General features: G+C 41.6%; 1 protein-coding gene across 4 annotated transcripts; it reads left to right on the top strand.

Moving 5' to 3' along the window:
• Nucleotides 1-716: 716 nt before the first annotated feature.
• On the top strand, nucleotides 717-24,047 carry LOC111862023. 4 transcript variants are annotated; one of them, XR_002842362.2, is made up of 4 exons: nucleotides 15,970-16,207; nucleotides 19,827-20,090; nucleotides 21,604-22,148; nucleotides 23,495-24,047. XR_002842362.2 is itself a non-coding variant. In XM_023847067.2 (3 exons), the coding sequence occupies exons 1-3, from the start codon at nucleotides 821-823 to the stop codon at nucleotides 21,784-21,786; spliced, it is 453 nt and encodes a 150-aa protein (XP_023702835.1). In that variant the 5' UTR covers nucleotides 717-820; the 3' UTR covers nucleotides 21,787-23,518. The 4 variants fall into 4 exon arrangements, 3 of the variants coding, with proteins under 3 accessions (XP_023702835.1, XP_023702834.1, XP_023702837.1); XM_023847067.2 differs by lacking the exon at nucleotides 15,970-16,207 and adding an exon at nucleotides 717-826 and having other exon boundaries at nucleotides 21,604-23,518; XM_023847066.2 differs by having other exon boundaries at nucleotides 21,604-23,518.
• The last annotated feature ends 4 nt before the right edge of the window (nucleotides 24,048-24,051 follow it).

Raw genomic sequence — 24,051 nt, 5'->3', positions numbered from 1 at the left:
TTAAAACGGTCGGAGCGTGAAGTTGATCGTATAACTCCATCTAGTGTCAAGGTCAAGAATGGTGAAACAATACCTGGACTCCCTCTTACGCTTTTATAGCGTGGTGCTTAATTAATTAAGCACAGGAAAACTTTACGTTTGCCTTGTAAGGGCCCATGTTTTGGTGTTTTTTTATTAGAATCGGTTGAAAATATACTTTATAGAATGCTGTGTTGCGGTGTTTGGAATCTCTCTGTTCTGCAGTATTCACATTATAACGTGATGATAGACCTAATTTATATTTTCATTTTCTTGAGCTACTATATCAAACATTTGTCTGGATGGGTTTTAGTATAGTAGGAAAATCTCCGGGCTCCAGGCCGAGAATAGAACCCGGAACCTGCCGAATATGGAACAGGAATTTTAACATCGCTAACAAATGTAAATGCTGTTTGTTAGAGGGAGGGTACGGTCTTGTGATCCGTAATGCTTTGCTGTTTTGCCACAGACTGTACAAGCATATGGCGCAACCTTATATCGGATTTTACTATACATCCCCATTTGATGCATTGTCCCACACAAATGACCAGATCACGAATACTACGTAACCAGATTGCATGTCTGGATCACCGTGACGTAAACTGCGTGTGGTTCGCGATACGAAGAAAGTTTATGCGCATGCGTACAAGGAAGTAGCTTATACGGGTCGACGTAAGAAAATAAAGTATCTGTAAAAGATTTGTAACAGTGTGCTATGACTGTCAGAAAGAGTTAGTGTGCCTACTCGTAGTGTGTGTTGGCGCAGTTTGCTCGAAGGACACAAGAGGCAACATCATATACAATGACTGTAAGTTCTTGTGTTAGTTTTAAGCGTACTTTTTGAGTGTACTCCATGATAAAAAAACTGACCAAAAGTTTGGAGTTATTTGCATTTAGTTTGTTGTGAACTTCTTTTCACGGAATTAAGATTTAAGATTGTAGTAGTGTGATCTGTTTTGGCCCTTCTTTTATTTAATGTCAAATCCAAAATGTAAACCTGAAGGAAAGAGACGACTAAGAAGACCTAGACTTAGATAGGAGTATGGACTGGATTAATCTCTCTCATAATAGAGACCAGTTATGGGCTGTTGTAAACACGGTAATGAGGCTTCGGTTTACTTAAAATGTTTGGAATTTCTTGAGTGGGTGAGCGACTGGTGGGTTGTCAGGTAGAACTCAGAACCTACAAGTTCTTCTGTGACCGATAGACGTCGACACCCCGAAACATTCATCGAAGTTCATCGGCCGGTGCTTGTCTGTGGCGGTCCATTTCGGTGACGTGCGTGTATAACATGAACGTATATTCTGTCGGTTACATTTTGTATTGCGTAAATGGGCCTTTAAACTTTACCCATCTGACGATGGTGTATAACACACTGATATATTGGGTTTTTGGACTTCCAGTGATTGAGGCTAGCTCTTTCTAACGGACCCAACTAAATAGGTGTTTTCCTTCACCTGAGGACGGAAACAGATCCAGTTTCCGAAACGTCGTGTTTTTATTTGTTATCTTAAAAACCAGGACGATGGATAAAGTCCAAAAACCCAATATATCAGTGTTTTACCCAAAGCTGATTGTCCTTATGACGCGACCTACCAGGAGGAATTGAATTTTAAAAATATTGGCGACACAAAAATTTAAGGTTCGCACTTCTGAGCAATTATTTGCGCATGAATTCCTTGGAACAGTTCAGTGAATCCTATCAGTGCTATACGATATGGAAGTTCTCACGGCAGTGACCATGAAGAGGCTGTTCTCTGGGATGTTACAGTGCGTGGTCAGGTAGATCATTACCGACGTTTCGGAGGAACTAGTGTGTGGTTACTTTCTCTTAAGATGGAGGCAATGCATTCCTCCGAAATACTGGTAACTATCCTGACTGAGGACTTCTGTAGTATCAGTCCTTCTGGATGACTTTTGCGACAGAATTTTCAAAATAGGCTTCGGCCGTACAATTCATTATTTACTAATCATTCATGGCCATATTGCTATCTTTCCTACCGCGGACGGTGAGAGTACAAATCCAGGGTAGACCATGTAGGGTTTGAAGTGGACAGAATGGGACCGTATTTTTCGCAGTATTTGGGTTTCCCCTTTCAAAACACGTAGGGTTGGCGTGGTCCCGTATACCGACTTAGAGGACGAAAAATTGAGATCCTTCCATTTAAAAACAGATTTTCTCAAACTTTTATCACAATGACGTGATATTTTCAGACATTGTGAAGAAAACCATCCTTAGTATCACAGTTCTTAACAGAGTTTATTTAGATTACCCCATAAAGTGTTTGTATTATTATCGGTTGTCATGATAACGAACAAAAGAGCAGCAGAAATTAATTTACGTTTAACAAAAGGTAAAACAAAAAAGGGTGTCCCTAAAATCGTGTCTCCCAAGGCGGCCGCTTGGTTTGCCAGTGATATCGTATACACTCATTCACCGACGACGACGACGACGACGACGACGACGACGACGACGACGACGACGACGACGACGACGACGACGACGACAACTAGTGCCGATTCTTCATGCACAATTGACCCCACCCGCCGTATCACATTACTGCCTCGTTTCACGTTATACTGTAATAACCTCTGCAAATGAAACATAACGGATAAATGCTCTGGTGGTGTGGGAAAATGCATTTCTGATGCAGCTGATAACAGCAGCAGTCGATAGATACTATAAACATATTTCCCTGAGGTGGTAGCCATAAATTCTTTCCCCCAAGGTCTTGGAAAATTTTCATGATAATATTTTAATAGCAGTTTAGGAAGAAAAGCTTTCACCATTGTCTTACGGACAGAACTTGTTTGAGAGGAGTGAGCAGTGTACAAACATGTTGCAGATACTGATCCTAAACAAACTTATGCCATACGGACACAAATGATCTTTAACCTCTGTGTAATATCGTAAATGTTGTTTTCTTATTTCATGCGTGAAAGTAGCGCCTTCATGTCGTTATAGCCGCCCAGCCCGACTGCGTCCCGTCTCGGCGTGCGGGTCAAATTCCAGTACTGACCAATATGTAATGCTTTTTAATTCCCTTAGCTCCGGCGATTTCTTAAAGCAAATTGTGTTCATATTTCTCATTAAATGTGGCTCAGCTAGAGTAATTACAAACAGGCTAAATAAAAAACTGCTTAAAGGTAAACTTCCTATGCTTAAATAATTAAGCACTAAACTATGAAGACGTATGGGGAGTGGAGGTATAGCTCCACCTTTCTTGACCTCGGCACTAGCTGGAGGTGGTCAGCTCCGCGCCTCGGCTGTTTTCTCCCTGAGGAAGGAGCTCCCAGTACCCATTGTATAGGAGGTTAGGTGGGCCCCAGAGCCGGTCTGGACACTGGAGAACATATTTTCCCCTACCGGGAATCTGACGCAAAACTTAAATGTACAGTGTCAACATGGCACAGAGTAGAAATGTGCTGTGTGTTAGGAGCCTTAAAATCCAATTCCCTGTTCCTTCTGCGAAGTCACTTCAATCCATTCCATATCAAAATCCATTCAGATTCCATTTCAATCTGCCTTATAGTGGCGTCTTAAAAAGAAAAAGATTTTCCTCGACAAAATCGTGTATATTTTTCTTGAGCCCATGTGCTATAACTTTAACCGGTCGCCATGACCTACCAAACCTCAGAATAGTGATCAGTCACTGTCTTATCAGACTTGGGTCTAGTAGTTTACACTGGAAGAGAAGGAAAATGATTGAAGACTTCCCAAAGAGAAAAGTTGTGTGACCTATTTAGAAATTGAAAGGAGAATCAATTTCCTTGCTCGTTCCTTGCAGCAAGTCATGAGTTTAATTACTTCTTGCAGCATATCTGTTCGAGATACGAAGTGTGGGTTGAGACTGAGTCCAAGTGGTACTGCGGCCACTGCTCGGCCTATTGTACCAGCCCCGGATGATGGACAATGATAAGTGTGGAGCAATCGGTGAAATGCGAATTGGCAGTGAAAACCGAAGTATTCGGAGAAAACCCGCCCCAGAGTCACTTTGTCCACCACAAATCCCACATGATCTGACCCGGGTTCGAAAAAGGGCCGCAGCCGTAGGAAGCCGGCTACTAACCGCCTGAGCTATGGCACTGCCTACAGCACGTACAAAGCCTTCTCAGTCTGCTGTCTCTTCACCAGCCGTTCCCTGATGACGGATCCCAACAACGTCCTCTGCTTCCGTGCTCACCTTCTTACCAACTGGCGACCGTCCAACAAATAACATATTGTCATAGTCGGAGACAGAGTTATTTTATGACTGGCGGTTTACCGCTAATCCATCTCGACGCCAAGCCCCATGAGCCTCAAGACTAGATTTATTTTTCGACTGAACATTTTCAGTTTTATTTGTTTCTGTCTAGTGTACGTATCACACATATAACACGATTTTTTATTGCTAGTGTGGTGGGACTAAGTCCCTTGTACTGCGGCCACTTCTGGCCTATTGTACCAGCCCCTGATGATAGGTGAGGGTGATTGTGGAGTAATTGGTGGAATGAAGATTGGCAGGGGAAACCTGCCCCAGCGCCACTTTTCCAACACAAATCTCACTTGACCATACCTGGGATCGAACTCGGGCCGCCGCGGTGGGAAGCCAGCGACTAACCGCTTGAGCTATGGCGCGGCCCGTGTAACATGTTACTGACAATTCTCTCTTGTGAACTATACACAAGCCCTCTGTCAGTCCAGGCTTTTCAAAGCGGATCAGGTCTGTCTTAATTATCATATGCTACAACGGCAGCTTAGTCACTTGAGCGGTCATAAGCTTGGCCGCAGCCAAGTTTAAGCCGTTTATATTTTCTAAGTCTGGTTTCGTATTGTTCTATGCTGCGAAAATGTTCATTCTCATGATTTTGTAATGGCTTTTGCTTGTTGCTCGCAGAATTTTGTTATATAATCGTATATACATGGAAGGTTGCAAGCCGTGTGTAAATCGCAGACCGATGGCACCTACGTGCGGAGAACCTTGTCTTGCAGGCGTTGCCGCTAATTCCCAGGCGAAGCAAACTTAAGTCATTACTGATCTAATCAGCACTTTATAGAGGGTTATTTTAATTTTTGTGCTTGCTTAATAACTCACTTTAAACAAGGAGTAGATTGAAATAAATATTCTGAAGGCCTTGGCATCCATCATTTCTGTGCATAGACTCCATATAGTTCTCTTATCGAAGATTACACCGAGATATCTTACACGATTGAAGAAGGGTATATTCCGTCCATTCAGTGTAAAATGAACCTCAAGGGGCCTAAGTCTATGAGAAAAGTAGATGGCCCGAGTTTTATCTTTATTGATTTTTATGTTCCAGCGCTCGCACCGTGTTTCAATAGCACTGAGACCTCGCTGCAGCTTTCTGAGAACATAACCCTCTTTGCGGTGTGTCGCATACATACAGGTGTCATCAGAAAAGATATCTAGATAGACACCAGGTGTTTGTGGCGTATCGTTATGTATATGCTGCACACTGTAGAGGACAGGACGGAACCTTGTGGCACCCCAGCTTGTATATCCTTTGGCGTACACATTTTACCTTCGACTGAGAGTCTGAATTTTCTCTGAGAGAGAGAGAGAGAGAGAGAGAGAGAGAACTAATAAGTTTGAGTAAACTGATCGAAAATTTTAATTTATGTAATTTTCGTAGCAGGCCATGGTGTCATATTGTATCAAAGGCTTTTTAAATGTCCAAGAATACAGAAGCCGTAGACATGTTATTGTTTAAATTTAAGGTCACTTGGTCAGTAAGCTTCACACAGTGAAGTGCTATGACAGTAACGGAAATCAGACTGGCCCATATTAAGTAGGCCTTTTCTTCAGTGTGCTTTCGAACTATTTTCAGAATAATTTTCTCGAATAGCTGGCCTGCTGTGGATAAGAGGCTAATCGGACATAAATTTTGAGGACATTTCGGGTTCTTACTAGGTTTCGGTAACGTTATAACTTTTCCTTCCTTCCAAGGCTTTGGAAAATTGGACAGCCGAAGGCAGTGATTAAATCAATGTGTCACATGTACCAATCGTCTGAAGCATTCGTTTGGAATACCGTCGAGTCCACACGGTTTTACTTTTCCCAACTTGTGTCATCTACAGATGCGACGAGAGCTTGGACTCTGTTCTACATCTTTTGCTCATGGGTTTCGTCACACAGGACATGAGATGTGACCTGGTTTTCTGAAAAGTCCGCAATCACGTTGGCTTTCTCGTTCGGGTGATATGTTATTCCTAAAGGTCCATGAACAGCGGTTGATGCCTTTGGTCCACCCTCTTTCATAAGCGATTTCGCAATAGGCCACAGAGTTTGAGATGTGATCTCATAATTCCTTACTTTTGTTTCTACCTTTCAAGTACTCCAATTGTCCCGCTTATAACATCTCGACACGGACCATATAGGGAACAAGGTTCCTCTGATGCTGTTCAATTGTTGCTTAGCGGACCGCGCAGAAAACTCCATTCCTCTGTTGTTTACGGGCGGCTGCTTAGCAATGGCCACTGTACAGTCACCTATGTCGCGGTTGCCGCCTAGCAACGGGTCTGCATGTCACTATATACACCATATTAACTCCTACATTTCCCCCTATTCATCATTCGTAATCGTCGTAACTTATCTGTTTCCACTGTTTGTAATGTTAGCAGCTGAGCCAGTGCGATAAAATACCATGAAACTTTCCAGTATGCTCCTTGAAGCTACAACCCGCATGATATCCGTCTATGCAGTGGCAGAGGTTGGAGACGTTCTGTCACGGCCCACTGCGGAGCTGTAATTCAATTTAAATTGTCTCAATTGCACCCTCGGCAGCCACTGACAGCAGATTGTGCGCGCGCAAGAGAGAACAAGATCTTTTTAAATGATTCCAACTGTATAAATGGACCTTATAAACTAATTACCACACGTACACACGTAGATATGGAAGGCAGTGGCTGTCACAGTGTCGTTACTAAAAGGATAGACCGTGAAACTTTTCAATTTAAAATCCAATAATACATAATGAGCCTTGTTCCATTGAAATAATCAGAATAGATATTAGCAGTGAAGGATAATGCCGATCACAGTGGCCGCGCGGTCTATGGCATGAACCGTCTTCGCCCGCTCGAACATTGGGATCGTGGGTTCGAATTCCATTCGAGGCATGGATATTTGTGTGCGTTTACTCTGTGTTTGCGTTGTTCTGTGTGTAAGTAGCGGCCTTGCGACGGGCTGATCCCCCGTCCAAGGAGTCCTACCGACTGCGTATAGATTAAGAAACTGAAAAAGCCCCCAAGGTCCACAAGGGCTGTAGAGCTATAGATAGATAAATATAGATATAAACAGATAGATATAGGTATAGAGAGATAGATAGATATATATAGGTATACATAGATAGATAGTAAAGAATAGATAAATTTTTGACTAAAAATAAATGTAATTATAATTTATGTGAAGCTGGAGAGTATCTGTTTAGAATACATCAAGACTAATTACCGATAACTAAGTAACTAACATATGAAAAGAAATATCCGAAGCCTCTCATCCCTGAGACTGCTCTTACCAGGCGAGACGAAAGCAGAATGAAAGGTCTTTAGAAAATAAAGCCGGGTACACACATGCTCTTTATTCTATAACCTAATAGTACAACAAAAGAGGGCTTCGAGTTGCATGTTAAAGAGCGTTCAGGTGTGTACGACAGAACAAATATTCGTCATCTACCAGACGTCCTAAGCTGCTGGTCAGAACTTGTCTTTACACATAGCAAGCGCAGCCTTTGTATTCATAAATCACACTGTGTCAGAGAACAAGAAACGACGGGAAAGACGCCGGTGGCAAAAGCAGATGCGTAGAAATAGAACTGTGTACAGTGGCGCGACTTCAGTTCCAAGGAAGTAATGGACAGTGTAACAAGTGTACTGGCATGGCACCACGAGACTTTTAAATTTCTGATTAATTTAGTCGGTCCGAAAATTGCGAAGAGGGGATTTTTTTATTGTTGTGGGGTGGGACTAAGTCCCTTGTACTGCGGCCACGTCTGGCCTATTGTACCAGCCCCAGATGATAGGTGAAGGTGATTGTGGAACAATTGGTGGAATGAAGATTGGCAGGGGAAACCGACGTACTCGGAGGAAACCTGCCCCAGCGCCACTTTGTCGACCACAAATCCCACTTGACCAAACCCGGGATCGAACCCGGGCCGCCGCGGTGAGAAGTCAGCGGCTAACTGCTTGAGCTATGTCGCGGCCTCGAAGAGGGGATATCACGTACAGAGAGCTGCCCCAGTTGAACAGAGACTGGCAGTTAATACAACGGTATTTTGCTGCTGGTGATTTGTGCAACAGCCTGCAATCCCTTCGCAAAATTTGCAAGCAAGCTATTTGCCAGATTGTTCCAGAGTTTTTGTTGTATATATAGCTGATATGTTCTTTTTTTATTTGTTTTATATTATGAATGCCTCTGCTTGTCACCCATTTTATACTGTGGATGAATTTTTTGTATGTACTAGTCGGCGAGATTAATTGCATTCTGGTTCTATTCTTATGTCTTGACTTAGTTCTTTGTACTACTTATCTATCTAATATGACTTTTCCATGTCCTAAAGTGTTGGATTTTATGGAAATAATAGATGAGTCATGAGTTCCATACTGGGGGAGTTTTGTTGTATATATGGCCGATATGTTCTTTTATTTTGTTTTATATTATGAATGCCTTGACTTGTTCCTGTGGGAATGGAATGCTTGTTTTTTGATCTGTGACTCATTCTATATCCAATGGTTGTTTCCCAGGCTGTATCTGGATCTATTTTTGAATTTGAAATAAATTGAAATTGAAATTGAAATTGAACCCCACAGGCTTAGCGAATTCTTCCCAAGCGTTGTATTTAATGTGTTTATTGTAATACTTGAGGGAGGTGTTGGACCCCAGAGCACAGGCTTAGCTTTGTACAGTTCTCTCAATGCTAACGTGCATCCTTTATTCCACTCTGAAAATTACAGTACTCAGAGAAATGAGATATGAAAAATATTGTGGAGAAATAAACAGGGCCCGATGAGGAACGGTTTTCGGGTGGGGAACACGCACACAAACGCGTACACACGCCTGTTCAAATGGTGTAAAGCAACAAGGTATCATAAAACTAAAGCTATCCCTGTAACAGGCCGTGGAGGCCCATAGGGTCATGAGACGTCGAGGTTCCCACATTTTCTAGACAATCGGTTCACAGATAGCGGTGAGGTTGTCAGTCTTACGCGCCGGCCGCCTTTTACCCCCAGGAAGATTTCTGCTACTCATTCCTGTTAGAGGCTTAGTCAACCCCAGGGTCCTAGTGCGGTTGGAAGGATTAGGTAAATTGAAAAATCCACTTCATCGGAACTCGAACCCGCGACCTTACGGCTTGTAGCATAGTGCCTCAACTAACTACACTAGCGCGTTCCCCAACTTGGTTTGATACTCGCTGGAAAATAGATAGCAGTGTGTATCGGCCGTGCCGCGAACCGAGCAAGAGCGAATGATTACACTGATACCGTACATACTTGTAACATTACGCTGTTACGTTACGGAAGAATGCACAAGTGGGTGTCCGGCTGTAACATTATCTGCCGTTGCATGTTGGGAGAGCCGCGGAGCTACATGTAAAGTAACTTGCATGCTCAGTAGTTTTAAAGCCGTAATGGACAAGCTGGTGTGTACGCTGTCAGCCTGATTGCTACTGTTAACCCAGACTTGTCAGTTTTCTTTTTAAGTGTCACTCGCTTATCGAATCGTTTGGAGGTCATTCTTGTAGTCACAGGACTCGTTGTAATGTATCTCTACTTGGCCGTAAACAGAATTGTTCTTGAAAAGTATGGATTTCTGGCCGTTGAAGTACACGGTGTTACAACCCAGAAGATCGTGCTTTTGTACCAGCACAATGAGAACCTCAACTCCAGAGTCATTCTTGTTTGCAGACATGTACAGTGTTTTATAAGTCACGTGCTACAGGAAATTTTATTATTGTTTTATATGAATGATGGTTTCTTACTTAAGTAAACATGAAACTGTTCGTCTGGTATTCATGTGTACTAGGCTAGGAACATTTCATTCGACCAGACTGTCTCCTGGCTGAACAAGATTACAGTTTGTCCCTGGAAATCGGTCATAGTGCTTTCCGTGCTCTTAATCTGCCAGCGCAACTTGATCCACTTCAGAACATCAAAATCTGGGACTGGTTTCGAATTGTAAGATTCTTAATGACGAAACATATTAGTTGCACAGGAGATTAAATTCTTGAGCAAAGTGGGAGGCTCATTTACAATATTTCTGATATTTTTTCAGTTATCTATTTCGAAAAAATATTGAGTCGTAACTCATTAAGTCTTAACGTATTTCATTGGCGTTCTTGTTTGTTCTCCATAGTTTGTTTCCGTAAATTGAAGGCTCAGTACTGGCACACCAGCACATCGATTTGAAACCGAAAGGAATTCAGAAGTTCATAGATACCTATGTACTTGGCAGCGCCATAGCTCAAGCCGGTAGTCGCTGGCTTCTCACCACGGCGGCCCGGGTTCGATCCCGGGTCTGGTCAAGTGGGAGTTGTGGTCGACAAAGTGGCACTGTGGCGGATTTTCTCCGAGTACTTCGGTTTCCCCTGCCAGTCTTCATTCCACCAAATTCTCCATCATCATAATCACCCGGGGCAGGCTAAAATAGGCCAATCAGTGGCCGCCGTGCCGAGTGGGCCCAGTTGGACTCAACCCCCCCCCCCCTAAGAGAATTAAAAAAAAATTACCTGTGTACATAATCCACGCTTTGAACTTTATTTTCAAGGAGGAAAACTCAAGAAAAGATATTAATTTTGCTGTGTGGGTTTGAGTCCAAGCCAGTTTCTGTACCCATTATTTTCTCCCAAAACTAAAACACTGGAACCCTTATTAGGTCCGGCGCAAGTGTAAATGTCGCACCAGAATTGAAAGTGTCAACCCCATATCAGTTAAAAGAGAACACAGTTCCTTTTCAAAATTTTGCCATACTAACAAAATTTCCAGAAACCATGAAACTAATCGTCATTGATGTTGTATTTCTTAAAACAGTTTTGTGTATATTGGGGCATAACAGGTTTAGATTACTGCCAAATTAATAGTCACCATATATAAAAAAATCTGCAGAAATTTTCATATAAAACAAAACAAAAATAAAAGGCATGTGAAATGTGCTCCGTCAGTTGGCCGCCAGGTTCGTCTGTGTTGTCGTGTTGGCACTACTGCTGACAGTACACTTGCCACTAAGCAACCATTTATCGAGACGATAATTTAATACATACTCATCTATTTCAATATGAACCGGAATAGCTCGGTAGGTATGGTAGGTACTGTACAGGGAAAACGACCGAACGATCATAGTTCGATTCCCTGCACGGGCAAGCGATTTGTCTCTTCTCCATACCAGCACCACGGTTCACGTAGTCTCCTACCAAATCGTTAACATGGGCAGTTTACCCAGAGGTCTGAAGCTGTCCACCCACCTTCATGTAGTGCCGAGCTAAGAATATGCGGATGCATACTTCCATTCCCCTTCCGCCATCATGGCACAGTGCGATAACTCAGCACAGTGACAACTTGACCTCTCGTATTTAAATGCGAATTATTGCAGTATTGTCTTCAGAGACTGAATTGTATTGCTTAATGTTGCCTTGTAAGCTTCCGGAACACTTGATTTTCTTCCGTGAAGATGTAAGCAGGAAACTATGAATGATTATGGATCAGTGCTGGAATAACAGAGGGCATAAAATCAAGTTATAATTTGTTATTGAGGAAGCGAATAAAAATGACGGTTTTCTGCATCTAATTAACGGTCCAAAACTGGTATTACAGCATATCCAACTTCATTATAGCCTTATTATTATCATAGTAACCGTGGTCACGAATCTGCACGTTGAAATCCAGATTTTTCTGGACGGTGCAGTCACTCGTCTTTGAACGATGCTGACGGCGTAATCGTATCTCGGGGTTTCTTTACGGGTCAAGGCGACTGGGTTCGGTGATTAATTTGCATATCCTAAGTCATTGAGCTTTGGGGACTTAACGTTTCAGTGACTGTATATGTGTTGACTTCGTAACAGGGAATAGGATCTGATTAGGACGATGGGTTATGTTGGTAGCAATGGCGCAAAAGAAATAAACAAGGACGTATTCTAACTTCGTATTCTTACTCCTTGCTGTCTTTGTGCAACCTCTTCGATACATTAATTTTCACATTTCAACGTTTTCGTCTCTTCATGTACCAGACAATGCATATAAATAGAGTTGGCACGATAACCTAAAAATAAGCCAAAAATATTTCACAAGAGTTTTACATCCAAATGGACCGCCTCTGTGGTCTAGTGGTCAGAGTTCGTGGCTACATATCCAGAGGTTCCGGGTTCCATTTCCGGCGCTACCAGATTTTCTATGAAGTAGTGGGTGTGGAACGGGTTCCACTCAACCTCGTGATGATAATTGAGGAGTTCTTTCAAGAAAATAGCGGCTCCGGTCTAGAAAACCGAGATTAACAACCGTGGGGATCCGTTGCGCTGACCACGTGACACTCTCTATCCACAAAAGTTGGCACTAACTTCCTCGATAAGCGGCGGTCGCTCCGTCGGTGTAGTTCGCTTGCGGACAACAGGCCACGGAGTTTACATCCAAATGAAAAGCAAAACAGCGTGATAACAGAGCAACAGGTTTCTTTAATCCAACACCTGGTGATGGTCAATTAGGCCGAAACATCTCGTGTTATATAATGAGAAGAAATGAAGACACTGGAGTGTGAATGTTAATATGGCGACGGGTTGCAGAAAGGCTGCAAGGAGTCAGAATACACAGTGCAAGACAATGCTGCAGTATAACACGAGTAAGAGGAGCAACGGTAGTTGGCATACCCTGCCATTCAAATATCTTAGTCGTGCTTACAGGTTCATTAATTCACTGCACCTGAATACAGCACCAATTGTTGTTAACTAAAGGCTGACTAAACCTTATATTGTAAGATTTGGTGTCTTCACAGTCGTGACTATGAAGAATGCCCTTACGGGATGTGGCGCCGTGTAGAGCTTGTGTGAACCGACCATCTGTTCACGCTGGTTCCTCGCTCGCGGATTTTTCTACGCTGAAGATGGAGGCGACATATTCCTCCGAAACGTCCGTTCATACAGGATCTATACAGCGCCACATCCCAGAAGACGATATTCCTCAAGCCTTATATTATTTAATATAAAGTCACTGGTTTTATCAGTTTATCAATTTACGATGCTAACAATTTGATCCAGTAGTGTACTTCTACAGTGGACTGTAATTGACTTTCTGAGGGTCATGTCAACTCTTAACTGCGACTTCAGTCTCCCATTTAACCTAGCCCACTTAACGCTGCTCTGCTCTTCACTGCCTTTCCTGTCCTTAGGGAGCTCGGTTTTGACTGTTCCCTGATCAGGTCCTGCCTTCTAAATTTCCAAGAATACCCCAAATTTTGTCATCCAGCCTTAACCTTTCGCAATTCTCCTCTCCACAGCTTCCAGACTGGCTCTGGGGCCCACCTAACCTCCTATATAATGGGTACCGTGGGCTCTTTCCCTGCGGTTAAAGCGGCGGGTGCGTGAAGCTGACCACTCACCTCCATCTAACACCGAGGTTAAGAATATGTGGATCTATATATATATAGATATAGATATCCATCATGAAAATTTGGAAGGGTAGGCATAATTATAACGGTAGGGACAAATTTGTCGTTATCATTATGCTTACCCTTCCAGATTTTCATGGTGGTAAAGGAGTCCTTGATTTAGGCTGCAGCTTAACACTTCAATTGGTTATAGGTAACGATGGTGGTATAGCGTTTTTTGGATAGCTTATGAGTTCACAAAAAGCCTTAGAGCGAAGGTCTGGAGGCAGAAACCTTGACGTCCACGTCAAGTCCGAGACCATTCAGCAATTTCAGATTTAAACAGGAATAATTAAAGACTTTTTCATTAGGCTGGATCACTGCTACATGTAGAGACTTCACAGTCTACTGTGCTTAGGACCGCTGTCTGCAGACAGTGTAGTTAGTAGGCGATGAACATTTGTGCTACAAACTGCCGACTACACGTCTGTCCTTAAGTATTTAAGCACCACGGCATGAAGACATGTCGGGGAGTGGAGGTATGTTTCCACCATTCTTAACCTCGGCACTAGATGGAAGTGAGTGGTCAGCTTCACGCACCAGTCTCCAAGCAGGGAAAAAGCCCCCGATACCAATTCCATAGGGGCACACGGTAGCGTAGTTGGTTGAGGCACTATGCTACAAGCCGAAAGGTCGCGGATTCGAGTCCCGATAAGGTGGATTTTTCAATTGACCTAATCCTTCCAGCCCTGGGGTCGACTCAGCCTCTGACAGAAATGAGTATCAGGAATCTTCCTGTGGGGTAAAGGGCGGCAGGTGCTTAAGGCTGACAACTTTACAGCCATCTGTGTTCCGAGTGTCTAGAAAATGCGGGACCCTCAACGTCTTACAACCCTATGGGCCTCCACGGCCTGTTACAGGGATATCTTTGCCCTTTTTTTAACCCATTCTATAGGAGGCTGAGTGGGCCCCGCGACCTGTCTGGACCCTGTGGAGCAAAGAAAAATCACCTTGGCCCTGAACCTCAAGACTGTATTTATCAGGATACTTGCATAACCTAGAGACGGTAGTTCTGGTTAGTAACACCGAATTTGTATGAGTTTAATCGTATCGTCATTGTTCTTGTGCCTAGACCAGTGCCGGAATGAAGTGTGTTTGCATCTCCATCCCAACCTCTCTTTTCTGTTAACATTTGTTTAAAACTTACAATATGAATTTTATGTATGTTTGGGATTTGCAAAATTGATTATTATTAAGTAATAATTGTTTGTGAAGTCATAGCAATAACTAGAAGAAACAAAATAAATTCGATATTTATGTTAAAATCAAAATGCAGAGAATGCTCATGTGATTGAAACACAAAGCAAAATTTGTTGCAAATCAGTTTGGACGGAATGATCGTGCAGTTGCAGGAATTAACAGTTCGCATTCCACATGCATCACACTTCAGACACAAACAATATGGTTATGATATTCATGCGAATATTGGCAGTGGTAGGGATAAAGTCCTTGATGAAACGAACCACTTCCCCGATATACAGCATGGCATATGACGAGGCGTGCAGTGTTCTCCAGAGACTTCACTGCGAAAGAAAAGTGCCACGATTTACGTAGGCTGGACAGGAACACGCCTAGTTTGGCTCCTTGGGTCGGCAGCCATTTTTATGCATTCCTTGAACGAAAAGTATAGAATGAAGGCATGCTATGGATTTCGAGTCTTTTTGAAGATTACAAGCGGTAGCGTAGTTGGTTGAGACCCTATTCTACAAGCCGGAAGGACGCCGGTTCTATTCCCGATGAAGTCGTTGGATTTTTCAATTGATATAATTTTTCCAGCCTCACTATGGCCAAGAGGCCGACTCAGTCTCTAACAGAAATGATTACCAGGAATCTTTCTGGGAGTAAAGAACGGCCGGAGTGTAAGGCTGACATCACCGCCATCTATGAGCCGATTGTGTAGAAAATGTGGGAGCCTCGACGTATGTCAACCATACGGGCTTCCACCTCCTGTTACAGAGCTAGCTTTACTTTTCTTGTTTGCCTTTACAATGTTACGGAGCGTGGGCTCATGTAGGTCAACACCTGCATGGAGGAGACGGTAACCTTCACAATCAACCGAATGAAAAGCTCAAAAATCCCACACTAGTTGATTCTGATAAGAGGAATTCAGTAAAGCGCAGCTTTTAGTTCAAAATTTCTAATAAATTTTCGTCGTGTAACAGCTTCCGCAGCGCTACAGTCCCGACCAGTCTCGATGACGCTCGATGACAGCCAGTGTGCTTCAGACTGACCTTCTCGTGCCCCCATCCACATGACCTCTGGTCTCTCATACGCAACCAATACCAGGCGGACGTGTCATGGGACTGAATGAAGAAGTCGATCTTCCAAGATTTGTTATACAGCAGAATGAGGCACATCTTGCGGCTGATTACTGGTTATTCTAGTTCTCCTACGTATAGTGAGAGTACCGACTTTCCTCATTCTAGATCTCAGTACAAAACAGTTTAGAATTACGGGTATACGTGGTGTTTCGGTAACAGACTTCAACTGAAGCGGACTTTTACATGTATTGTGACTGACTGATGTGGATAATCCATCCGAAAAACGAAATATCATGTTCCAGGTATATACTCGTTACGTATACATGCGCTATGACTTCTCATATTGGGAATTTTGTTTTAACGTTGTCTTTTTTACATAATAACTAATAAGCCTTTATTTTCATGAGGTAATAATAACAGTAGCCGATCACAGTGGCCACGTGGTCTAAGGCACTAAATACGAGTATATTCAACCGCTCAAACACTGGGATCGTGGGTTCAAATTCCACTTGACGCATGGATGTCTCTGTTCTTTCTAAGTTTTGATGTCCTGTATATTTAGCGGACATGCGACAGGGTTGATCACTTGCCCAAAGCGTCTGTAAGATCATAATTTCATAATTAATTTAGAGGAATTTTCAAGAGGAAGGAGAAGAAGAACAGTCGTAAAACGAAAACATAACCTCTTCTAGAATAGTGGCTCTATAGTGTTTCCATTTACCTTGGGATTCGAGATGCATATGTTTCCGTGTGTCAGGTCTGCTCATGTCCCCTCATTTCAACTACGCAGGTCAATATTAGCGCCGTTATTGTCCTATTTTCATAGAACTCTGTAAGAACATCAAGAAATTTGAAACCCCTCCATCTTTCATTATTCAGAAATGACAATATGGCGGCTGTGCGTTATATCAACGTGGAAATAACATTCACGGCATTAGATGTGAGGTTATTTTGTGTGGTTACAGACTTTCGAAAATTATATAACTTTCGTCAAGGTGGCCTAAGTACTTAACGATGTATGTGTATGACATCGCTCTTTCAAAATGACGTTTAATTTGATGGTTAAAGCTCTAGATGGCAATGTGCAGTAAAGTGCTGAGTCATGGAGATATTTGGGTCTACGTGTGGAGCCGTACAGTCCGCAATTCCGCACCCCTGACCCCGGTCTGTGCTCTATGGATTCTATAGACCCGCGCATTAGTATCTAGACATTACGATCATGTTCATGATTTGTTTGGTTTTGTGTCGTCAACTAGAATCTAATGATTGTTTACAATTTAGTTATGACTGCCTAACAAGGACCTTCATTCTTTATTTTGAATCTCAAACCAAAAAGAAAAAATAAAAGACAAAGAATACGAGACATTACTTTCATGAAAACTACGAAGCTGCAAGAATGGAACAGATTTCACTCTGTCTCACTGGGTGAAAGTCAGGGATGAGTGAAATGACAGCTTGTCTGTCAAAGAGGCCGAAAAGTTTTCCGTGTTTTTAGACCTGACCTCTCTGAACAGACCGCGCATTGAATTTGGTCGGGTCCACTGAGATAAGTACTGTAGGATGTATATGTTATACAATAAGGGGGCATGAATTGCAGTGTGTCATCGCCTTTTCCTCAATGTGGAGGCGTCCATCACGTTTCTACTTGTCATGCTCCTTACGTGTAACCCAGAGACCAAGTCGAGAAAGGAGATAGGCCTACGCTTAGAGCAGTGAGTCTTCCCGTTTTACAGAACGTGGGAGGTTAGTTTACGAAGTCAAGGTGGTAAGGACATGATTGTTATAGACAGGCATGCCAAATATATTACGGAATTCCTCTAGTAAATAATAATAATAATAATAATCTTCTAGAAGAATGCCGTATTCTGGGATGTGGTGCTGTGCAGATATTGTGTAAACTGACATTCCTCAGAAACGTCGGTTTACACAATGTCTATACGGCGCCACATCCCAATAGACGGCATTCTTCATAGTCGCTGCCGTGAAAACCTCATATCTTGTATAACAATCTTCTACTTTGACAGATTTGGCTCCCTGACTTGTGCACACTCAGAATTAATTAATTCCGAAATTTGAATTTTGTATATAGTTGGTATAACTCCTTGGATGGGTGATCAGCCTGTACCAAGGTCGCTACCTACACAGGACAACACAAATGCAGACATTCATGCCTCTAGTGGAATTCGAACCAACAATCCCAGTGTTTGAGCAGGCAAACACCGCACAGTCACGTTTTCTTTCATCTTATCATGTAAAACGAAAGTTCTGTAACCAAATAGCTATGTGACGGAGTTCTGCTTCAGAAACTGGTAGTCACTCAGCTTGTGTAAAAGTGCACCCTCTCTTAAGGAACTCAAGGATCCTTTACAATGTAGTCTACAAAATATCCATCACTGAATCCTTTCCTAAGTCAGTCCTCACCAGCAATCCTACTTATTTCAGATATATTCTGATGTAGTCTTCTCATGTATCCCAAGGTTTCCCAAGTGGCATCTTGCCTTCTCCCCCTATACTAAAATTTTTATGCATTTCTCATATCTCATGTGTGTTACATGCCTTGGCCATCTCATCTCCCTTGTTAATTGTATTAATCAGTATAGAGAACAAATTATGGCCTTCCTCATTACAGAACTTTCCACATCATCGGTTATTTCTTCGGCCTTGTGTCTGAATATCGTTCACAGGAACCTGTTCTTACGCTTGCTCAATATGGAAGTACGCAGCTTCAGTAACTTGGAGTTTATAACATATATAACTTTGTTGCCAATCTGACATGTAACAAAATGTGTACTGTGTCCATGATGTGTATTTTTGCTAACCGTCTTACAGTGCACACAATTTCACCTTTCTCTTCACTTTTACACTACATGTTTTGGCACTAATGTGCCATCTTCAGGTGTGTCTCTATCCACGTCAAACTACTGCCCTGCATGCCATCACTTCTCCATAAAATGACTAAAATGCATATTCGTCATGTATATCAACAAATTCTAAATACTAAAACCTTTCAGGATTTGTCATCCATACGTTGTATCTCAAATACACGAGTCACGCCAATCCTCCTCTATGGGAGCACTCTTCCTACATTCATGTGTATATTATGCTTTTTGTTGTCTCTTGCTCCTGTGACTGCATGTGTTGTACTGCTGGATGTGTGTGTGTGTGTGTGTGTGTGTGCTGTCTTCATTTTGATTGAGTTTTGATGTTGTGGGGGTAGGTGGTGGGGTGTTGTTATGTTGTTCTGTGTATAACATTATTAATAGTAGTGTACTGTGTCAATAAGGTGGTGCCATTTAAGGGAAATTTCTAACTTCGTTTCCTGGCTATTCCAGCAGAATCATATCAAATGAAGATTTCTATCTTCTGACAAATAGTTTATTTAAAAACTTAAAAGCTGGGAAATAAAATCATTGTGGAAAAGTGTACTTCAGTTTGAAGTACTCATGTTTTCCAAACATGTTCCTTACATACCTATTATTCATTTATTTATGACAGCAATCATGGTAAGGTTTCATGTACTGAATATTTCATAGCCAGAAATTAATTTTCCTTTCATTTGTTTAAATATTCAACATTTCTAAAAATGCATCAGCTAAAATTGTAGGTATTAATGTAGTTGACATGATCCCACTTGAGTGATCTCGGTGCTTTCAAATTCAACAAATATGAGCTCAGCCTGCTATGCTCACTTGCTCAGTTCTAAGTCTTTATTTGTGGTATTACTGGGAGAATTGGTGGTGTGGAAGATGGAAGGCTTTAAAAGGGGTTACAAGATGAAAGAATCTCCCATTTTCTATCATGTTTGAATATTTCCAAACACTTCCAAATCAGTAACAGTTTCAGGAAACTATATCTGTTTGTGAGTGCTAGTGTTTTGGAAAGCCATTTGTCATATGAACTGTCATTGCAATGTGCTGACAGGTGGCTCAGGCTAAAAGACAGTCACTGATCGACCTTGTGGTGGCATTAGTGTCACTGCCGCTTCTAGTGGTGTTTGGGCTGATGTTGGAAAGCAATATGAGAGGTGACTGGACCAATGATCCTGAAATGCGCTGGCATGTGCTTGGCCTTGGCCTGGCACTGCTCTTTGTAAGCCTCATGGTCTGTGGTTATATCACTCATCGCCTGGGCATCTGCATCTGGGCAGCATCTCAGGAACCGTACAGTCCACACTATGGATCAGACGTGAGTAATACTTTTCTTAAGATGGCCAGAATGTTTCTGGTGATAGTGTGCAAACAATAATCTTCTTGATGTGCATTTTGGATGTCGTACATCCATGTTCTTTCAAAACCTTTACCCAGTGGTTAAGACTAGTCCTATTGAGGCAGTCAAGAAGTAGTATACCCTATTTTATCTGTCACTTGTAGAAGAAACTAAAACAAATTTCAGAAACGTTTTGGTTTAAAAAACTGTGATGGCGGACTGTGTTCAAAATATTATTTAAAACTTTGTTTGCTTTGTTAAGAGACTTCACTTAAAAATGTTCTCTCTGTATCAGTGTTTCCCAGACTTTTATACCATAGAGCTATAAAAATAGTGACATTCTTTCAATCAACCCTGCTTGAAAAGGGATATAGAAGAAGAGTATATAGAAATTTAAAAGTTGATTTAGTTCTTGATGAGAAACATTACAGAAATATCTGCCTTTTCTTTGGGCAAATACGGAAGCTGCATACAATTCCCTTATGCAGAGTATAATTTTTTCTGACAGTGCTCCTGCAGCAGATGTTATTAAAATCAAATTTCCCACATAGATACCATGGCAAACAGAATTGTGTAGTGATGATTCCACCTTTTCAGCCTTGAGTCAGACACTCTTGGCTGTGGACCATGGAAAATCTCTGTATTTTTGATTCAGTGTGGAGCCATGATTAAATCAGACCAGCATCTGTACTCTGTTTGATCTGTCCAACACTAGACAGAAGTAATACGTGTATGAGGTAAATCCTGCAAGTGTTACCAAAGCATCGTTCTCTCATTGTCTTTTTGAACCTCTACTCCCCCAAGAACGGGGCATGCAGTAGCGTAGTTGGTTGAGGCACTATGCTACAAGCCAGAAGGAAGTGGGATCAAATTCCGATGAGGTGGATTCTTTCAATTAACCTAATTCTTCCAGCCGCACTATGGCCCAGGGGTCTACTCAGCCTCTAACAGAAATGCATACCAGAAATATTCTTGGGGGTAAAGGGCGACCAGCATGTAAGGCTAACAGCCTCATTGCCATCTGTGAGTCGATTGTCTAGAAAATGTGGCACCCTCAACATCTCACAAACCTATGGCCCTCCTCAGCCTGCTACAGGGATACCTTTACTTACTCTTTACTTCCCAAAGAACTGTGACTGAAAAGCATTAGAGAGCTTTGTTTCTCATGTTGTTTGTCGAGAAAGTCACAGTTTGAATAAAATTAGGTTTCTAGTTGGAGGATTGTGACTCCTTTCTGTCAGGTGAAGGATTTAATTTATTGAACTTTCCGAATACACTTGCCAGGCTTTTCAGTTTTTGCAGCTGTGAGATATTTGTGGGACAATGTGAAACAAATAGTGTAGAATGTAATAAAATAATTCAATATTAGAATTAAGTCAGACAAACTCTGAATTTAGTATATTGCTCACTTTCCTGTGCCAGATATCATTGTATGTTCAGAACAAATCTTAATATTGGCAGTTTCTGTGAGTGACTGAAACCTTTTGTTTAGGACACAAGACCCTCTACAAGTAGTAAGCTACATCTGGTAGTGGGTGATGAATTACCTCCAAGTTATGAATCTGTTGTCTCATGTGGCAAACCTCCCCCATACCACTCAACCATGGTATTTGATGAGAAGCGTGATCACTCTGGAGCGCATGCAGCAGCAGTCCTGAAACAGGCCACTGGCTGAACAGATTGCTGCTATGGAAGACTCATTGAATGGCTGTGAAAACGATATTCAGGAGAAGAATCTAATGTCTACTTAAATACTACCCGAAGACCAATGTTGACTTCTTCGGAATCTCATCACCATATAATGTGACCTATGCAAGAACCAACGTTGTCACAAGTGGTTGTGTGGAGCTGCAGTTTGGCATCTACTCACTGCTCATATCTGCATGTGGTGAGAATAGATGAGGTGCTCCTCTGCACAAGAATTGGAGCAATTTTCAGACACTGTGAGAAATTAAATGTTGGTATTCCTTTATCATCATTTTTTCTTCAAATTGAGTGGCAAAGATCAATTAGAGAGCGGTGGGAAAAATAGTACAGGTAAGGATTTGTTTACTTAAAACAGAAGTGAAAGAAGGAGAAAAGAACTCAATTTATTCTTTCTTTTTCATTTCTGAAATGTCTTTTTAAACCTTGATAAGGTTATACAATATTCTGTATTAAGATTAAAATTGTGTACTGATTTCAGTGTTGTGAGATTAGTCTGTCCTATGTTAGAAAGTGTAGGGTATTGCAGACATTCTCTTTGCTCACCATAATATGAGTAGTTATGCAAGAAATGTTTTTATGAAGGGTTATATCCTTGTGTGGGTTCGAGAATACTCATGCAGTTTACAGGAGTGCTTTCATATCAGTTAATTCTGCTAGGTTTTCCGAGTTTTTGAAGCATGAAGAATGCCGTTTTCTGGAATGTTGTGCCGTGTAGATCTTGTGTGAAGCATGTTGAGAGATTTCAGTTTATTGAAGCTATCAGAATAAAATGTCCTGGTACTGAACCAAGAATTAGAATTATATGAAAACTTGAAGTTTTAATGTATAAACTAAAATTTTAATGTATAAGTAATTTAAAATATTTTAAAGTATTTGATAATATCTTGAAGTATTCAATCATCTGTAATACTTGTATTAATAACCTTTCTGATAGAGGCATTGATTGTAACAACTTAATTCATAATTCATTTCAATCATCTGATATCACAGAAAATTTTCTGTAGTGCACGTTTAGCAGTTCGCTGACATGGAGTTCATCATGTGTGAAATAACTGATCTTGGTATATTAACTGAAAACCACACATTTTATATATTACGTAAAGCACACAAGGTACAGACGTGTGGAAATGATTTCTCTGAGCCTCTCACATTAATACTATATAGTCAAAATTATTATTCCTGTGTACTAGTAAGATATTCCTGAATTGGAGCTGCTTCTCGAACAGATCATACTATAACAGATTTAAGCATGCATAAAGCATACATAACATGTTAGATGTGGAGATGCTTCTAAGGGTCTTACGGGTGAGCAATTCCGATACATGCAGTCACTGTTATTGCTTACTTCAGGAACTGCATATAAATACTCTTGTTGATTTGATTAGCACATTTTTTATTCATAAGAATTACACAGAAGAAACCTGTACCTGATTCATGATACATTTCATCCAAGAGGATATGATATGCAGACATGAAAACAATGCAACTCTTTATTTTTTTCAGAACAGTATTGAGAAAAAATATTCTGTTTGTATTTGATCCAAAATGTTGTAGTGAAAGATAATAATTTTGGCAAGTTTTAATAAAAAACAGTCCTCAATTTAATGAAAAATATATGCATCTACACTATAAGACCATAGATATTATTACAGATGTGTAACATAATTTTGTTTCAGCAATAAACACTCTTGTATTTGAAATACTGAATGATTACTTGGCCAATCTTCTGCTTCTATTGCTAATGTGGTGTGATGTGCATGGCGCAACGGGAATTAGGGGTCACATGAACTCTGCGGTCTGCGAGTGACGTCACATACCCCCACCCCTTCCATTACCACGCAACGCTCAGTAAACACCCCCTCCCCGCGGTGAATTGGCAGAAGAGCGACTGTGTTGTTACCAAGGGATACCGCAGTTGCTACACAGCAATAAACAGCTCTCGACAGCGTTGCTAGCCACACCTGTAAACACGGTGTGAAGAAACAGTGGTACATATTACATAACAGTTTTCTGTGTTGTCCGTAGTACGGAGGCTAAATAAATAGCAGTGAACACTATTCAGTAGTTAGTTAGGAGCGAGTAGTGAGTGATTAGTAGTTAGTAGTGTGTGATCAGGAGTGACACAGTCGAAATGTATCCGCTGCTGGAGACAGTTGAATTGGAACAGTTGCCGAGTTCAGTTGTAGCGGAAAGAAGAATACCGGGACGTGTGATTAGAAGTGATAGTATGAGA

Source organism: Cryptotermes secundus, unplaced genomic scaffold (assembly GCF_002891405.2).
Source record: "Cryptotermes secundus unplaced genomic scaffold, Csec_1.0 scaffold181, whole genome shotgun sequence".
Lineage (NCBI taxonomy): Eukaryota > Metazoa > Arthropoda > Insecta > Blattodea > Kalotermitidae > Cryptotermes > Cryptotermes secundus.
This window is presented reverse-complemented; position numbering and strand designations above follow the sequence as displayed.